We start from the raw sequence: 19,521 nt of genomic DNA, 5'->3' as shown, positions 1-19,521 counted from the left end.
CAAGAAGTAGTAGGAGGAAAACTGAAAAGGTGTGGCATGGCCATATCTTAGAGGGCCTTGAAATCCATTTAGATGAGTTTCCATTTATTTCTGTTGGTACTTCTCTTGGGAGACTAAAGATTTTTAAACAGAACATGTCTTCTCATGGTTATGTTTGAAAAGGATTCATCTGGCATCTCTTTGAATTGGAAGAGAATTTAAAGGTTGAAATGTTAATTAGCTGGCTAGGTGAAATAAATGGTAAGGAAGAGTTGGATACTAAGAAGTCAGTGGATTGGCATAATGGTACAGTGTCTCCAGTAGAGTTTGTGTTCCAAGGGATGTCATATACATGTAATTCAGGGTGAATCAATGTCTCTTCGAGTTACAAATTAGACTTTAGTGTTGATTCCAGCTGACTGGAACAACTGGTTTGGTATTCTGAAATGGGGTTGTTAGGAGGAGATATTAGTTAACTGGGGAAACTAATGTGATTCCTCTGTCTTAACAAAATGTAATCTGTATGCATCTGCTACTTTTCTCAGAGCCTGATTCAGTATTCATTTTTTTAAACCTTAAATACAATACAGTCTCAAATCGATCATTTTGCTTTCACATAACCCTCAGTTCAGTTCAGTTCAGTCGCTCAGTCGTGTCCGACTCTTTGCGACCCCATGAATCGCAGCACGCCAGGCCTCCCTGTCCATCACCATCTCCCGGAGTTCACTCAGACTCACGTCCATCGAGTCCGTGATGCCATCCAGCCATCTCATCCTCGGTCACCCCCTTCTCCTCCTGCCCCCAATCCCTCCCAGCATCAGAGTCTTTTCCAGTGAGTCAGCTCTTCTCATGAGGTGTCCAAAGTACTGGAGCTTCAGCTTTAGCATCATTCCTTCCAAAGAAATCCTAGGGCTGATCTCCTTCAGAATGGACTGGTTGGATCTCCTTGCAGTCCAAGGGACCTTCAAGAGTCTTCTCCAACACCACAGTTCAAACGCATCAATTCTTCGGCGCTCAGCTTTCTTCACAGTCCAACTCTCACATCCATACGTGACCACAGGAAAAACCATAGCCTTGACTAGACAGACCTTAGTCGGCAAAGTAATGTCTCTGCTTTTGAATATGCTATCTAGGTTGGTCATAACTTTTCTTCCAAGAAGTAAGTGTCTTTTAATTTCATGGCTGTGGTCACCATCTGCAGCGATTTTGGAGCCCCAAAAAATAAAGTCTGACACCGTTTCTACTGTTTCCCCATCTATTTCCCATGAAGTGATGGGACCAGATGCCATGATCTTGGTTTTCTGAATGTTGAGCTTTAAGCCAACTTTTTCACTCACATAACCCTAGACCTTATAAAAACATTTTTTAATACTTATTTTCTAATGGTTTCCCATGTGTTCAGGTGCCACATTAGCTGCTTCCTAGGTGGCTCAGTGGAAAAGAACTCACCTGCCAATGCAGGAGATGCAAGAGATGTGAGTTTGATCCCTGGGTCAGGAAGGCCTCCTGGAGAAGGAAATGGCAACCTACTCCAGTATTCTTGCCTGGAAAATTCCATGGACAGAGGAGCCTGGCAGGCTACAGTCCACGGGGTCACAGAGTCAGACACGATTGAGCATGCATGCAAGAAATGCCTGTGTTCAGTTTTATTCCATCTTGATAAAGACCTCCTTGAGAGCTGTAGCCACGTCTTGTCTTTTTCCTCTCTAGTACTTTGTTCACCCTGAAGTGCATGATCAATAACTTACTAGATGAATGAATGTTACTTTGTTTTCCCCATTTCATAGCTTTTCTATTTTGTAAAACCAAAATAGTTCACATTTATACTCTGGCCTCATATTCTTCCAGTCTCTTTAGAGTTTGCCATCAAAGAATATTGCTTGGAAAGGTCTTTTTCATTTCCTAGTATTAACTACAGAAGTTACCCTTTGAGATGTTGTTTTTCTTTGATAATCTGTATGAATCAATGGTGTCCACAAATTTTTCTCAACTCTTCCTCTTCTGTCTTCAGCTTTTACCATTACCTCTTAACAACTACAAGTTACAACTTACAATAATGGTCTATCTTTTATTTACACAAGTTGATTTTTCTGTACACCTGGGATTTTAATCTTTTTAAGAGCCCCAGTTTTTCAATCCTGTTTTTAAAAAGTTAAGCTCAAAAGTAATATACTGCAGACCATATAACAAACACAAATATAGAAATGTATGAATTAAAAAATTAAAATCCTTCCATCTCACTCCTCAAAGGCCACAATTGTCAGCAGCATGTTTCCAGATGTTGTCTTTTGACTATACTATATATAGGTAGATTAGGGGAAAAAAAGTCACCAAAAAACTAGGGTAACAGTATACATGAAATTTTGCAGTTCACTTTTTTGTTTTTCATAAAGATTTGTTTAATCAGTACCTATTAAAGGATAGTTAGGTTTCTATTATTTCTGCAATTAAAACAACGTATTTTTAACTTTATGCTGATATATATATAAACTAGATTACTAGAAATGGCATTGTCTTGGGCTACGTAAAATTTTTATAGGTTCTGCCACATTGCCTTCTGAGAAAACGAAGCAGTTTATATTCTCTCCAAGAGTACAGTTTTACTACACCTCATCTGTATTAATGTCTAATCTTCATTTTAGTAACCCACATGTCTCTTAATTATTTAAGAAGTAACTATCTGTTGCTGAAAATTAGAGGGTAAGGTTTTTCATTCTGCCTTAACATTGTGGTGTTTTCATGAGTGTTAGGAAACAACTCAGAATAGAGAAATCATATAATAATGATGTTCATAGAATAGCCAATGTATGACTGTTTTTTGTCTTTTCCAGCTTGAAATACCTGTGGACTCCTTATGTGTGCATATTAGCCGCATTTGGTGTATGTTCTCCTGAACTTTGGATGACACTTTTCAAGTGGCTTCGATTACGAACTGTACACCCAGTATTGTTGGTGAGTCATTATTTTGTGTTAAGTTCTTATTTCTCTTTCAAGTATATGAATGGAAATCGTGTTGAATACATTTGAAATAGCGTGAGTAGATCATGTTATGTATGATTTATAGGTAGAGAAAAAGAGATTCTGTGGAAAAAAATTTTTTTTGTAATTTCTGATTATAAAAGTGTAGTATGTTTCAATGCAAAATCCTTAAAAAATAGAAGGTAAAAATATTAAGTGAATCAATAATTTGAGAGGCTATCAAAAATTAATTTGTATAACATTTTTCTTGGTTTGACTTAGAACTGTGGGATGTTTTCAGTGTGAATGGAACATTTACACTGTACCTGCTATGAATAATGTGCTTGAAATAAAAAGATAAATAAAACATGATTCGGGGCCTTTCCTGGTGGCTCAGTGGTTAGGACCCCAAGCTTTCACTGCCGGGGGCATGGGTTCGATTGCTGGTTGGGGAGCCAAGATTTTGCATAGTGTGCAGTATAGTTAAAAATAAGATTAATTTCCTTAAGTGGATTATCATTTTCTGGTCATAAAAAAGAGATAATAAGAAGGGTGCTGTTGGAACAAAGAAGGCCTGCTTTAATTCAGTTTTTTAGGGATTCAAAAAGAACTTCAATTCTGAGATTTGAAAGATGAGGTATTAGTCAAATAAAGGGTAAAAAAGGGAGGGTAGAGGGAAGAAACACAGGTTGCAAAGTACATGACATAGTCAAAGGGAGTAAATTCAGAAGCAAAGAAAAAGCATGAAATATTTAATTTTGTTGGCACATAAAATGTGAGGTAGGGGTGGTTAAGAAATGAGACTGGAGGAATCAAGGGGGGTAAGGTCATTGAGGCCTTTGAGTGTTCTGCTGAACTTGGTGTTACCCACAGGCAGTCGGAACATATTGACATGTTTGTCCAAAGGGTAAGAGGGTGAGAGAAAGGGTGAGAGAAAGTCAGCCTTACCTTTTCTCTCAGCCCACCCTTAAAGTTCTATGAAGGATAGGCTTAAGGGTGATAGACTTGAGCCAGGAAGGAGGATTGAACCTCCTTTACAAAGACCCTATTAGCTAAGTTTCATTATCTGTATTTTATAGACAAGGAAACGAAGGCTTAAAAAATGATTAAATAACTTGCTCAATATCGTATAAGTGTAATAAAATCATGATTCACACCCACTTTGGAGTTCTTTTAGCTCCAAAGCCCATTTAATTAATAATACTGTTCTATACTGAAGTGAAAAAAATAGAAAATTTGGTGCCTCATAAAGTATGGGTAAATGAAGAATAGGGAGAAATCATAGATGTTTCCTAGGTTTGGAGTTTGCATGACTAGATTGTGGGGTCACCAATCGCCATATGACGGTACAAAGAACAGGTTTTGGCAGAAAGCTGGTAAATTATTATCTCTACTAATAGTCTTGTTGTATTTTGCCAACCTATTTCCAAAGGAATTGATATATTCTTAGCATAGTAGTAGACTGGTATTAAAGAACCTGCCTGCCAGTGCAGGCTGGAGACACAGAAGATGCAAGTTCAATCCCTGGGTCAGGAAGATCCCCTGGAGAAGGAAATGGCAACCCACTCCAGTATTCTTGCCTGGAAAATTCCATGGACAGAGGAACCTGGTGGGCTACAGTCCATGGGGTCACACAGAATTGAACACAACTGAGCACGCACACATACTGGTATGTATTGACTGTCTTTCCTGTGTTAATTCATTGTCTTTTTGCTGTTGTTAGCTATTCACATAGCTATTTATTTATTTACAGTTCAGTGTTTTTTGTAAGCTCTTCCTAAGTTAGATTCCTGGAAAAATTCTCAGATACTAACTTGCGTTTGAAATGTTGTGATGAGCATTATGTTCTGCCTTAAGTTTGTATAGTAGATATGTATGTCTCACTTTGCTGCCAGCTTGTTATGTTTTAAATCCATTGTTTTTCTGGTAGTCACTCAATTGTGTCTGACTCTTTGCAACCATGGACTATAGCCCCCCAGGTTTCTCTGTCCATGGAACTCTTCAGGCAGGATTGCTGGAGTGGGTTACCATTACCTTTTCCAGGAGATCTTCCTTACCCAGGGATCGAACCCAGGTCTCCTGCACTGAAGGCAGAGGCTTTACCATCTGAGCCACCATTAGTCATCACCATCTTACTCTGTGAACTAGGTTCCATGCTGACTCCAATTTCTCTGAAATTGTTATAGCTGTGACAACATTTGATTGGTCATAGAGTCATTGTGTAGTACCTCTAAAGTATATTTATCCATAACCCTTTTTGCTTTAACATTTTAGGCTCTTATTTTGAGCATGGCTGTGCCCACTATAATAGGTCTCAGCTTATGGAAAGAGGTAAGAAAGTTAGATTTTTCATAAGGTTAAAATATATGTTGTTTATAAGGTAGTGATAAATTTTTATGTGTGTGTAGGATACTTATATTGGGACAGTATTTTAACAAAATAAAATGTGATATACTAAATAACACTTAATTTTCTACCAATAGGACCATGATAGAAGAGCTAAAACATTTTTAGAGTCCCATTTTCTATAGTCTAGTGCAATTTTCTATAGTCTAATATTGTTCAGTTGCTCAGTCATGTCCGACTCTTTGCGACCCCATGAATTGCAGCACGCCGGGCCTCCCCATCCATCACCAACTCCCAGAGTTCATCCAAACTCACATCCATCGAGTCGGTGATGCCATCCAGCCATCTCATCCTCTGTTGTCCCCTTCTCCTCCTGCCCCCAATCCCTCCCAGCGTAGAATCTTTTCCAGTGAGTCAACTCTTCGCATTCGGTGGCCAAAGTACTGGAGTTTCAGCTTCAGCATCAGTCCTTCCAATAACACCCAGGACTGGTCTCCTTTAGGATGAACTGGTTGGACCTCCTTGCAGTCCAAGGGACTCTCAAGGGTCTTCTCCAACACCACAGTTCAAAAGCATCAATTCTTTGGCGCTCAGCTTTCTTCACAGTTCAACTCTCATATCCATACATGACTACTGGAAAAACCGTAGCCTTGACTAGATGGACCTTTGTTGGCAAAGTAATGTCTCTGCTTTTGAATATGCTATCTAGGTTGGTCATAACTTTCCTTCCAAGGAGTAAGTGTGTTAATTTCATGGCTGCAGTCACCATCTGCAGTGACTTTGGAGCCCAAAAAAATAAAGTCTGACACTGTTTCCCCATCTATTTCCCATGAAGTGATGGGACCAGATGCCATGATCTTCGTTTTCTGAATGTTGAGCTTTAAGCCAACTTTTTCACTCTCCTCTTTCACTTTCATCAAGAGGCTTTTTAGTTCCTCTTCACTTTCTTCCATAAGGGTGGTGTCATCTGCATATCTGAGGTTATTGATATTTCTCCTGGCAATCTTGATTCCAGCTTGTGCTTCTTCCAGCCCAGCATTTCTCATGATGTACTCTGCAGAGAAGTTAAATAAGCAGGGTGACAGTATGCAGCCTTGATGTACTCCTTTTCCTATTTGGAACCAGTCTGTTGTTCCATGTCCAGTTCTAACTGTTGCTTCCTGACTATTACAATTGACAAAGGAAATAGCTGAATAAATAGCATTTACTAGTAACGAGTAAAAAGCATTTTGGCAATCCCAAAGTTAAAATATTCACAAAGTAATATAAATTCTTTACCTTATCATATTGTAACATGAAATTAATTGCCAGTAAACCTGTGAATTATTTGACTTAACCTGAAATTTATTTCTTTATTTATTTTTTCAGTGTGTATGTGCATGAAATATACAACTGATGACTAATTGGTGATGCTAAAATTATGTATTGATTATAGGTAGTAAATTAACCAAACAGTAGATTATTTGGACTGAGAAGAATGAACAAGAAACTAAAAGAAAGTAAAGTGATCTGTGCCATTTTTTTCTGTGAGAACAGTGTTATAATATTGTTTGTCACAAGTAGGCCTGTTAGTCTTTGGAAATACTTTGAAACAGCTTTAAACTTTCTAAATACTTACACACAGGTTTCGGGGATTTTGTTTTGTATTTTAGTTTTTTCCAAGATTAATGACAGAACTAATGGAACTACAAGAATTTTATGACCCAGATACGGTGGAACTTATGACCTGGATAAAGTAAGAACTGAATTGCCTGAGACTATTGTTAAGCTATTAATTAATCATTGCATGCTATTTAATGGAGTCAGGGGGAATAATAAGGTAATCCTTTTCCCAAAACTCAGGAATTTTACCCTGTATTTTTATCGACAGTTTTTTAATTAGACATATAATTCTAATTTTCTAATTGAACTTGTTTCCATCAAAAGTACAGTATTGATAAGTTGAAATATGAAACTCTAGCTATTAAGCATCTAGAAATGTGGAATAAAAAGAAACCAATGTCCTTTTATTTAGATAGTCAAGAGATGCTTCTTTTAACCAGAATTGGAGGTGAATGAACAGTGGGTTTCTAGTATTGATAACCAAGGTTAACAAGATTTTTAATTTTGATACTCACACAGATTTTAATGTGACAGGAGATGTGCTCTTGGATCTATGCAAGTGGGAAATTGTAATTGAAACACCCTGTTCCCCCCCCAACATATTAATACATATAGAACTAAGGGACCCTCAAAGGGCCATTCTGTCAGTGAAAGGATGAACTCAGAATATCCAGCAAGTGGTAGAAAAAGATGATGAGAAAGCATGTCTTCCTTGGCCTCAACTCTTGGTCAAAAATAGTGTTTCCTCTGAATTTGTAGCAGTCCATCTGAATTCACATGTCTATAGCTTGAAATTACATTTTTTTAATCCAGGGAACCCTGTATCAAGAAATTAGCATAAAAAGTATTTCTGGGGTGGTCTGGAGTGCCTAATATAATCCTCAACCCAGGCTACCCAGGATTTCATAAATAAAGCTTCATGGAGATAAGTTCTAAAGTTACAAAACACATGAAGAAACAGTTTGACACAGCAAGACATATTGCTGTCATTTATGATAAGCAACAGAACTAGACCTCTAGCAATTTCTGATAATAAAATTTGTGTCAGGTTTTGCTGCACAGTGTACTCTTACAAAACTTAGTGACTTACAAATAATAAGCATTTGTTATTTTGCACCACTTGCGTGACCAGCTGAGTGGAAGCAATGGGTAGGATCCTTCTGGTCTGGGCCAGCTCATGTGGAACTGGGTAGTCTGGCCTGGCCTCTCCCACATGGCTGTGGCTGGGTAGTGTCAGCTGAGGGCATGGAATTGACTTAGCCACTTGCTTCTCATCATCCAGCCCAGGTGAGACTGGGCTCATTCACAAGGTGGTTGTAGAGCTCCCAGAGCTGCATGAGAGGACAAGTCTCAATGTAAGCATGTTTTAAGTCTGCTCACGTTCTGTTTGCTAATGTCCTATTGGCCAAAGCAAGTCACATGATGGAAACTAGAGTTTGCTCCAAGAGCATGACTAGGAAAGAATCATTGCAATCATTTTTTTCAGCCAGTCTACCCCAGGGATAGAGACTGATAAATAATATGAAAAAATTTAAACACATAGATAAAGAAACTAATGCTTGAAAAGGGAACAAAATACTATCAGAAAAGACCAGGATAAAAGGGAGAAAAAGTTTAAAACTTTCTAGAAATGAAGAATTAATTTCATAGAATAAGTGAATAGAAGTGAGAATTATTATTGTTGTTCAGCTGCTAAGTCGTGTCCAACTCTTTGCAACCCTATGGACTGCAGCACGCCAGGCTTTTCTGTCCATCACTATCTCCCTGAGTTTCCTCAAACTCGTGTCCATTGAGTCAGTGATGCCATCCAACCATCTCATCCTCTGTCACGCTCTTCTCCTCTTGCCCTCAATCTTCCCAGCATCAGGGTCTTTTCAGGCTTTTAGCTCGTGGCCAAAGTATTGGAGCTTCAGCATCAGTCCTTCCAGTGAATATTCAGGGTTGATTTTCTTTAGGATTGACAGTTTGATCTTGCAGCCCAGAGGACTCTCAAGAGTCTTCTCCAACACCACAGTTTGAAAGTGAGAATAGGTCTTATGTAAGTTCTCATTATTATGACGACACCTCTTGTATGTATAAAGATTATTATTTTAGATCATCCTTAACTACTGCCTATTAATATTTTTTTGTGAATTGTATTTACCTTTGTGGAACACTGACTCTATAGCCTTCTGTTAACAAAAGAGGAAGTCACGTTTACATGTATGATTTACCACAATATTTTCAAAAACATCGAAGGCCTAAACATTGGACCTTTTACATCAAATGATTGGCCATTTATGTTACTGTGATGTGATTTTTCTGTTTCATTTTTGTTTCCCCGTTACTGGGTGCTCCTTGAGAACAGTGGCTGTGTCCTCTTTACTTTTGACACGGTAGGTGGATGCTGAATATTGAATACAGGGAGGGAATAAATAAGTCAGGACATTAGAGCAGCCCTTTGGGATCTGTCTTGTAAGGGGCATCTCTCTGGGACTTTGAAATTATGATTTAGAGAAGAGAAGTCCTTCATGTGTTAACTGGAGATAGACACATGGGTAAAGGCAGGGAAGGAGCAGGAGGATAGGTGGATCTGGGAGGAGCTGGGTTTTGGTGGTTAGTATTTGCCAAAGATGAATTTGAGAATTCACAGCATCACCATTGAACGGTCACTGTCCCATTACCCTGCATTATCGCCACCTGACCTCGATGGCAGTAGGAGATGTGTTTATCCTCTCCCTCCTCTGCCTTGAAAGCAGTGACCTTGTCCTCCCACCTCTCTTTTTAAAATATTTATCTTTAGCACTCTTTAAACAATTTCTGGCACATAATTACTGCTCATTTTTTTTAATGGATCCAAAAATGAAATGAAATTAGAACTGACATTAAAACTTAAGTGTACAACCCATTTTAAGTTCCTTGGTATTTCAGAATTGATACAAATCGGCGAACTAAATAGTATACTTACCTTTTCAGTGTGTGAATCTTTATGGTTCTTTGCAGAAGGCAAGCTCCAGTTGCAGCTGTGTTTGCAGGAAGTCCACAATTAATGGGTGTGATTAAATTATGCACCGGATGGATGGTGACAAGCTTGCCTCTTTACAATGATGATGATCTTCTCAAGAGAAATGAAAACGTAAGGCATTTTATAGTCTACATTGGGATCTTTTTTATATGACTTTTTAGTATGGTTTTATAATGATGTATATGTTCCTTGGGTTAGCTAGGAAAATCCAGACAATTTTAGAAGAGTTAATTAGTTTTAATTTTTTAAAAAGCTGTTTAGTACATTTAACCAAGAGGGACCAACATTAGAATATGAAGTTCTTTTATGAAAAGTATTGCTATGTTTCTAGGAGAGACATTTCATTTCCCACAAGGCTCCAAGGGACTAATGTGTAATAGTTTAAAAGGGAAACATTCTCTTTCAGAATATCATTGTTCTCAATCAAATTATTGAAGAAAGGCTTCAGTTACTGTCTTTATACACTTTGTATTTCTAAGCCAAAATTCTATTATTGCTTATAAAGCACTGATTTAGTTTTCAGTATGGGCTGTTGTTAATAACTTAGTATATATAATATTTGTATGGTATCTAATTGCTTCTCTTTCAGAGAATTTATAATTTGGAATGTTTTGTTTGGATGTAAATATAACTTCATATCTGAAGGTAGTGACCAGTTGAACCTGAGTTCTAAATATTCTATTTTTCAATTGGAGAGAATTTCACTAGCTTTTAAGTATACGTTATGCTATGTAGGAAGTATAGCAGTATAGAAGTTAGACTTTAATACAGAGGTTAGACTCTAAGAATCCAGTCTCTAGAATTAGAGTATCTGGACTCAAATGATATCTCTGCCATGTGCTAGCTTTGTGACCTTGAGCAAGTTTTTGAATCTGGAAATAATAGTTCTGACCCTCTACTTAGGAGGATTAAATAAGATAATACACTGTCTGAAACAGTAAAATTTAAATGTTAGCTATTATAATTATGTACTGCTGCTACTGCTGCTGCTAAGTCACTTCAGTCATGTCCGACTCTGTGTGACCCCATAGACGGCAGCCCACGAGGCTTCCCCGTCCCTGGGATTCTCCAGGCAAGAACACTGGAGTGGGTTGCCATTTCCTTCTCCAATGCATGAAAGTGAAAAGTGAAAGTGAAGTCACTCAGTCATGTCTGACTCGTAGCAACCCCATGGACTGCAGCCCACCAGACTCCTCCTTCCATGGGATTTTCCAGGCAAGAGTACTGGAGTGGGTTGCCATTGCCTTCTCCAATAATTATGTACTATTAATATTACAATTCTTTGTGTACACGCATTCACATACAATCACAGAAAGTACAGAGAGGAATTCAAAAGCAGAAGCAAGTCAGTTCTGCCTACAAAAATCCAGGTCTTCATAAGGGGCATTCCTTTGATCACAGATTTAAAGGATGACTTAGAAACTTGTTTGGAAAAAGAATACAATGATTCCAGATCGAAAAAGTCACAAGAGCCATGAAATTTGTTTGGCCATGAAACTAGAAAATAAGAGGCCAAATTCTGAAGGACCTGGAAGGTCATACTTAAAATTTAGACTTACCCTCAAGGCATTTGGGAGTTATCAAAGACCTTTTATAAACCTAGGAATGGAATGCTTAGGAGTTATTAAGGTCATAGAACAGTTGAAGCAAGGGAGAGGTCAGAGATGGGAGGTCTACGTGGGAGTGATTTATCTAAGAGACAACTGCCACCTCTTATTAATATTTGCTGCACTTGAAAAGGTAGTGCTGCTTAGAAGATATATCACAGCATATTCCTAAACTTAGTGTATGTTCCGTCGCTAAGCTGTGTCTGACTCTTTGCAGCCCTGTGGACTGGGGCCTGCCAGGCTCCTCCATGGCATTTTTCCAGGCAAGAATACTGGAGTGGGTTGCCATTTCGTACTCCAGGGGTCAAACCCGCATCTCTTAGGTCTCCTGTATTGGCAGGCAGATGCTTTACCACTAGTGCCACCTGGGAAGCTCCTTCCTAAACTTTATTTTTTGTGGATTTAAACCAACAGACTCTGACATGTCTTTGTTTTTTTTGTTTTTTAATTTTTTTAAAAACAATTTTGATTGTTTTTTAAATTCTAAAATAGAATTTCAGAATCACATGTAATTAGGTCAGAGTGTGAATTAACATTCTAGTTTGAATTAAATTTAAACATTTTAGAGTTTTCAGTTTTATATGAATAGGAACCAGTTTTTTTCCCAAAATCTTTATCTTTTTCTGTGGTGTCCAGTACATAGCAAAGTACTGAATAAATTTGTTTTTAAATTCAAATTCAAATTTAAGTCCATAAAGAAGATCATATCATTTGAATTAGACACCACAATCTATAATTCATAACATGACTAATCTTTGTATAATCTCCTAGGCCACTGATTCTCAAACCTGGAATGACGGTGCCCCCAGAGGACATTTGGCAGTGTCTGGAGACATTTTCTGTTGTTACAGCTGGAGGGAGGGGTTCAACAGGCACCTAGAGGGTAGAGACCAGGGAACGCCTAAACATCCTTCAGTGTGCAGAACGGCCTCCTTTTGGTCCCAACAAAGAATTATGTGGCCCAAAATGTTAATAGTGCCAAGGTTGAGAAATCGCACCTGAGTCTAACAGTAATGTTATTGCCACTGCATCAAAGTAGTTTTTTTTTTTTTTACATGCCCCAGTAGTATGTTACATTTTCCTCAGACTTGAAAATAAATAAAAATTATATAAATACACAAATAAGTATTAAACTGAATAGGATAGAACCATTCACATGAACTTACTTAGCAGGTGAAGTGAGTGAGAAACTTCCTCTTGATGTAGTCACATTCTGTATCTCACAGAATGAGTATCTAGCATGTCAGTGGACATTGACCTGAAGTTGCTGGATAGACAGCAACCAAAACATGTTGTCAGCAGCTGCTGAATATCCTGCAGATAGACTGGGATCTTGTCCAGTCTAGATTACCAACCTCAGGATTTTCAGGACAGTCTGTGATACTTTTGGCCTAACTTTTATGGCTTTTCCAAGTTTAGCATTTCAGAAAAACTGAAAAAAATGTATTATCTATTGTAATAAGATCCAGAGCTTATTATCTAATAAGGTCAGCAAAATTATAGTGAAAAACACCATGTAATCAAGGCATGGGTTTTAAGCATGCCTATTCTTTCAGTCATCTCACACGCTAGTAAAGTAATGCTCAAAATTCTCCAGGCCAGGCTTCAGCAATACGTGAACCGTGAACTTCCTGATGCTCAAGCTGGTTTTAGAAAAGGCAGAGGAACCAGAGATCAAATTGCCAACATCCTCTGGATCATGGAAAAAACAAGAGAGTTCCAGAAAAACATCTATTTCTGCTTTATTGACTATGCCAAAGCCTTTGACTGTGTGGATCACAATAAACTGGAAAATTCTGAAAGAGATGGGAATACCAGACCACCTGACCTGCCTCTTGAGAAACCTATATGCAGGTCAGGAAGCAACAGTTAGAACCGGACATGGAACAACAGACTGGTTCCAAATAAGAAAAGGAGTACGTCAAAGCTGTATATTGTCACCCTGCTTATTTAACTCTATGCAGAGTACATCATGAGAAACACTGGACTGGAAGAAGCACAAGCTGGAATCAAGATTGCCGGGAGAAATATCAATAACCTCAGATATGCAGATGACACCACCCTTATGGCAGAAAGTGAAGAGGAACTAAAAAGCGTCTTGATGAAAGTGAAAGAGGAGAGTGAAAAAGTTGGCTTAAAGCTCAACATTCGGAAAACGAAGATCATGGCATCTGGTCCCATCACTTCATGGGAAATAGATGGAGAAACAGTGGAAACAGTGTCAGACTTTATTTTTTGGGCTCCAAAATCACTGCAGATGGTGATTGCATCCATGAAATTAAAAGACGCTTACTCAGAAGGAAAGTTATGGCCAGCTTAGATAGTGTATTCAAAAGCAGAGACATTACTTTGCCAACAAAGGTCTGTCTAGTCAAGGCTATGGTTTTTCCTGTGGTCATGTATGGATGTGAGAGTTGGACTGTGAAGAAGACTGAGCACCAAAGAATTGATGCTTTTGAACTGTGGTGTTGGAAAAGACTTGAGAGTCCCTTGGGCTGCAAGGAGATCCAACCAGTTCATCCTAAAGGAGATCAGTCCTGGGTGTTCATTGAAAGGACTGATGCTGAAGCTGAAACTCCAATATGTTTGCCACCTCACGCGAAGAGTTGACTCATTGGAAAAGACGCTAATGCTGGGAGGGATTGGGGTCAGGAGGAGAAGGGGATAACAGGATGAGATGGCTGGGTGGCATCACCAACTCGATGGACATGAGTTTAGGTAAACTCCGGGAGTTGTTGATGGACAGGGAGGCATTATACTAACTGAAGTAAGTCAGATAGAAAAAAACAAATACTGTATGATACCACTTATTTATGGAATCTAAAAAAGCTGACCTCATAGAAACAGAGAGGAGTTGTGGTTGCCAGGGATTGAGAGACCTCGAGAAATGAGGAGATATTGGTCAAAGAGTACAAACTTCTAGTTATAAGATGAATAAATTCTAGGGATCTAATGTACAGCATGGTGATTGGAGTTAATAATACTGTATTGTAGATTTGAAAGTTGTTGGGAATAGATCTTAGATGTTTTCCCCACACACACACAAAATGGTGATTATGTAACATGATGCAAATATTAGCTAAAGCTATGGTGCTAAATTATTTTGCAGCATATGAGCTTATCAAATAAACATGTTGTATACCTTAAGCTCATACACAATACTGTATGTCAATTATATCTCAGTAACATTGGGGGAAAATGGACAAAGGACTTGAATGTATATTTCTCTAAAGAAGATATGCAAGTAGCTGAGAGCAGATGAACATAAGCTTGCTGAGGACAGGAATCAAGTCTTAGTGAATATCTTTATTTTGCACAGATAGTACCAAGAACATAGTAGATGCTCAGTGTTTGATAAATAGAAGTTTCAAATGTCTTTTAAAGTTGTTGTTTTAATTATTTTCTTTCAGATCTATCAAATCTATTCAAAGCGATCTGCTGAGGATATTTATAAAATACTGACATCGTACAAGGCTAGTTACCTAATAGTAGAAGATGCTATCTGCAATGAAGTGGGAACCATGAGAGGCTGTCGGGTTAAAGATTTATTAGACATTGCAAATGGCCATGTAAGTAACCATTTGTAAAATTTTAATTATTTTTTTTAGAAAAATGACTTTATTTAAACTTATAATAGTAACAGTGTGTGCATGTGCTCAGTCACGCCTGACTTTGCAACCCTGTGAACTGCAGCCCGCCAGGCTTCTCTGTCCATGGGATTTCCAGGCAAGAATACTGGAGTGGGTTGCCATTTCCTTCTCTAGAGCTGTAACAGTTGGGGAACTTATGAAACATAGGTTGAAGTGTTTTTGCAATGTACAAAAGAAAAGTTGGACAGTTTTACAAAAAAAAAAGAAAACAATTTTATCAATACCTGGACTCATTAGTTGCCTGTACTTGTACATGTTCTACATTTAGGAACAAAAGATAATTTGTTTTGAATTATTATTTTAACATTGTAATATAAAGAGCAGCTGATTGTTATATTCTTATGTTGAGAAATTTCTTATAATTTGATTCATATCTAGAAAAATTGTTTATTAAATTAACATAGTCTTGTACATTGAGCCCCTGTTATCCACAAAATTAGTGTATTCAAAACTACTTTAGTTGTTAGGATTTAACTGTATTTTCAGTTTTCATTGATTTTGCTATTTTACCAAGCTGTGTTAATCTCAGCCTACAGTGTATATACTATATACCTAGCAACTAAGACTGACAGGGGAGTCAGTATATCTGTATGATATATGACAGTATGTCAGTATCTCCCAGTTTGTATATCTGGTAATGAGGCACTTAGGGTACCTGTACTCCTGGGAAAGTTGGGGGTGGAGGATCTTAAAGTTTAGTAGGTCATTCTTGTTTAGATTACATATTCTATTCAGACTGCAGCCAAGACTTCTCTGTCTCTTCCTAATTAAATAGCTTTGTCATAATCATCCCAGACCAGTTTGGAGGTGAGAAATTAGTTTGTTGCTTTGGGGTTTTTTTGGTCCCCACATACCAAACCTGTGCCCTTGCCAGGAGAGTCTAGAGAAATGACCTCTTAATCTTATAAACTTATTCTGTTTTCTGCTGCATGTATTTTGAATTTTCTCTCTTGGTACTTGATGTCTGTGATCTTTGGCTTAATTGGTGACAAAATGGAATTTTATTAAACATCAAGTATTTGGTAATAACAGTAGGAGATGGCAACCCACTCCAGTATCCTTGCCTGAAAAATCCCATGGACAGAGGAGCCTGGCAGGCAACAGTCCGTGGGGTCGCAAAGAGTCAGACACGACTGAGCGACTCAGCACGCACACATTTAGTAATTACTGCTGTATTGCTGTCTACTGTCTGGAGTTTTATTCTGCTCTTGCACACCCTCTTGCTCCATTTTGAAGGTCAGGTTACTTCTTTCATGTAATTCCAGGCACAGGCTTAAAGTTGATCTCTTCTTTTATTCTTAAAGTTGATTCTCTGACATGTCTCCAAAGCATTAGAATAATATTTAGTGTTTTTATTGTAGAAAACTCTTTGAGCTAGCTAAGCTATCTTAGTGAACCTTGTTAAAGTGAAAATGTAAAGGATTTACTGATTAGTCACAGAAACTTACTGTTGTGAGTCAGTCCTGCACAAGGAGAAGAATATGAACATACATTAAGAATATATATCCATTTCTCAGCTTCGGTAGGCTCCATAAGATTCTTCAGATGAATGATAATAGACTATGGAGACATAGCCTTCTAAATTTTAGGATTAAATCTTTTAAAAATTGGAAAACACTTTATGCTGGTTTCTCAATCTCAGTGGGAAGCTCAAGAATTTAGTGAACATGGTAACTCTTATGAAGAGGCTTTTATTTGCTGAACAATATGAGATGTTTGCTAACCAATGTGAAATACTCCATATTAACAAAAATATATCTATTTTTTATAAATATAGTCACTTGTACCTTGATTTGCATTTCTCCTATAACCTTTTCAACATTATGTTTCATATCATTTGATAGGTGGTTTGTGAAGAAGGTGACAAGTTAACCTACTCAAAACATGGACGATTTTGTCATGAGGTCAAAATTAACTATTCTCCCTATATGAATTATTTCACTAGAGTATACTGGAACAGATCCTACTTTGTATATAAAATCAACACTGTGATATCCTTTCAGTCTTGAAAAATAGCAGAGCCTTCATATCAAAGACTTATATACCACCTGAAGTAAAATACAATTTTCTTCTACCTACGTGGTGTCTTTTGGAAATCAGAGTGTGGACATTGAAATGTTGCTGCTGATTTTCCCTCCTGCTGTTAACTGGATCTACAGTTCTCTGGGGGAAAGAAGATCAAACATTACTGTCCTTCAGTAAAGTGTCAAGTCTGCCACTCTGCAGTATTCCAGCCAGGTGTTTTCCTTATTGCTATGATTTTACCTTCCAAACTGTTGTCAAATTTTCCTCATAAATCTTTCCATCATAACGTTAGTTTTGAATTTGAATGTGTTCAAGGTCAGAGTATGTCTCAAACATAATATTTAACAAATACTTAATGTGATATAATTACAGAATAGAAGGAAAGAATTATCCTTACCCTCAAGGCAGTTTCTGAAGGTATTTCATGATGTATAATAGAGCTGAAATAAAAAATTAATTTAAATGTTCACTGAGAATTTGTGGCATTTAAATTAAAATGGAAATTATATAAAGGAAAGTGATTTTTGAGGATATACATTAAGATATATCCAGATTTTCCATGATATAGCTCTCATCATCTGCTGCTTATATGTGAGCACTTTCTTAATAATATATTGTGCTTGATATTATATTTCACTACATTATGACTATTAAGTGCTTAGTTTTTTCACTTATGCCCATAAATTTGATACCATCTTAATCATGATAAAACAGTTAACTGTTACCTATGTATTTTTTTAAAAGACATTTAAAAGAATGATGCTTTAAGTTAAAAAAATAAGGAAAAAAATAAAAGAACATTCAAGGTTTTTAAAAATATGGATATGGAATATATAATCTATTCACGTGTTACCTATTGAAGTATGAAGTAAAAACTTAAATCTTTATCAGAATGAGAATATGTCCACTAAAGTGAGCAGCAATTTCTGGAGATACGTGTAGATGCTGTTCAACATGCCTCTGCATAGAGAAGCATTTGTGATAAAACACAACTGCTGTTCCTTGTGAAATGGTGATACGGTTTTCAGCATTAAGAACAAAATGACAATTATCATAAAATTCACAGCACAGTTCCACAGTCTGTGTTCCTTTTCAAATTTTTAATTATATTTAAAAGAAATTATAAAATGATTAATTTGGCCTTATAAAGAGTTTCAGGATGGGTGTATCATTTTAATAAGGTGGGATGCAGGTTTAGTTTTACCTTATACACCTGTTAAGTGAACAGATTTAAAATTTTTCCACTGGTTAGAGTGCTGCAAAAATTGCAGTTTCATCACTCTAAATTACTATATTAGAAAGGAGCATCTTTCCATTATCTTTATGTTCTGTAATATATCTTTTAAAAGTACAAGAGCTCATGCATTCTTTGACTAACTCAGATGTTTTGTTCTTTTGGAGCTTAAGAATTGTTTGATGGCAGTATCATATGTCTGGTGCGATAGTTTTATTGGCTCTCCTGTCATGCTTTTATGTAATGTTTAGCAATTATATTAAGATAGCTACAGGCAGGCTATTTCAGCTTCTCTGTACATCTTAATAGTGAGTCACTAGTATTTAGCTTCAAGCCTTATAAATATTACCATAGTTACCTAAGTACGCAGTGTATGGAAGTACCTGGTAGTACTTATGATTAGATGCAGCATGTAAAACAATGTAATTGAAAAGATGGCTTGCATAATTTGAAAGGGAAATAGAACAACCTACTTTCTTTGTAGCATGAAATATTTAATTGAATTTTTACTGATCTATTTTATGATCAAATATGCTGAATTTTGATTGTTGTGTGTTTTTTGTTTTTGACATATTAGTAAGTTGCTTTTGCTTCTATCAACTTATTTCTTAAACTAGGTTTGGAGCAGCTTTTAATTGAATTTTTTAAATAATGAATTTTTCATTTAGCATCAGTTGAAAAGAAAAATGTGAGCTTTTATAAAAATAATAATACTGGGTATGGAAGATAAGCTTATTTGCTTCTATTTTAGCTCTAGTTAAAACAGTAGTGCTAGAAAACTTGAGCATTTAATTAATTTCCTTACTTATTTGTAGAGTAACAAATGATTAAGAATTCTGCAAGTAATTCTTTTTGGGTTAGGTTTGACAGTAGAGATCTATTGTGAAAGGGGGAAAGTTTATGGGCTTGGGGTGGAAGGAATTTCTCAAAGAAATACAAAACATACTTCGCCCTTGATATTGCAACACCATGGAAATAAGTGCCTTAACCTCCTTATTTCAAAGTTTACATTTTGTTATTAAAAAATTATCAATTTATTTCATTTTCATAAAATTTTGGTACCTTTTCCCTCATCATTAAGCACAGAGAAAGAATCCTCAGTATGCTATTTTCACT

General features: G+C 36.9%; 1 protein-coding gene across 2 annotated transcripts in view; it reads left to right on the top strand.

Annotated features, from left to right (window-relative positions):
- DPY19L4 (dpy-19 like 4) overlaps positions 1–18,596 on the top strand; it is a 57,467-nt gene extending 38,871 nt beyond the window's left edge. For both annotated transcript variants that reach the window (XM_040261045.1, XM_040261046.1), the window contains exons 14-19: positions 2,811–2,931; positions 5,212–5,268; positions 6,936–7,018; positions 9,868–10,000; positions 14,907–15,065; positions 16,991–18,596. In XM_040261045.1, coding sequence (XP_040116979.1) covers positions 2,811–2,931; positions 5,212–5,268; positions 6,936–7,018; positions 9,868–10,000; positions 14,907–15,065; positions 16,991–17,155 — 718 coding nt within the window. In that variant the 3' untranslated portion in view covers positions 17,156–18,596. The remainder of the gene's footprint in view (positions 1–2,810; positions 2,932–5,211; positions 5,269–6,935; positions 7,019–9,867; positions 10,001–14,906; positions 15,066–16,990) is intronic.
- The last annotated feature ends 925 nt before the right edge of the window (positions 18,597–19,521 follow it).

Source organism: Oryx dammah, unplaced genomic scaffold (genome assembly GCF_014754425.2).
Source record: "Oryx dammah isolate SB20612 unplaced genomic scaffold, SCBI_Odam_1.1 HiC_scaffold_19, whole genome shotgun sequence".
Classification (NCBI taxonomy): Eukaryota; Metazoa; Chordata; class Mammalia; order Artiodactyla; family Bovidae; genus Oryx; species Oryx dammah.
Note: the sequence above shows the minus strand (reverse complement) of the source record. Positions and strands in the feature narration are given on the sequence as shown.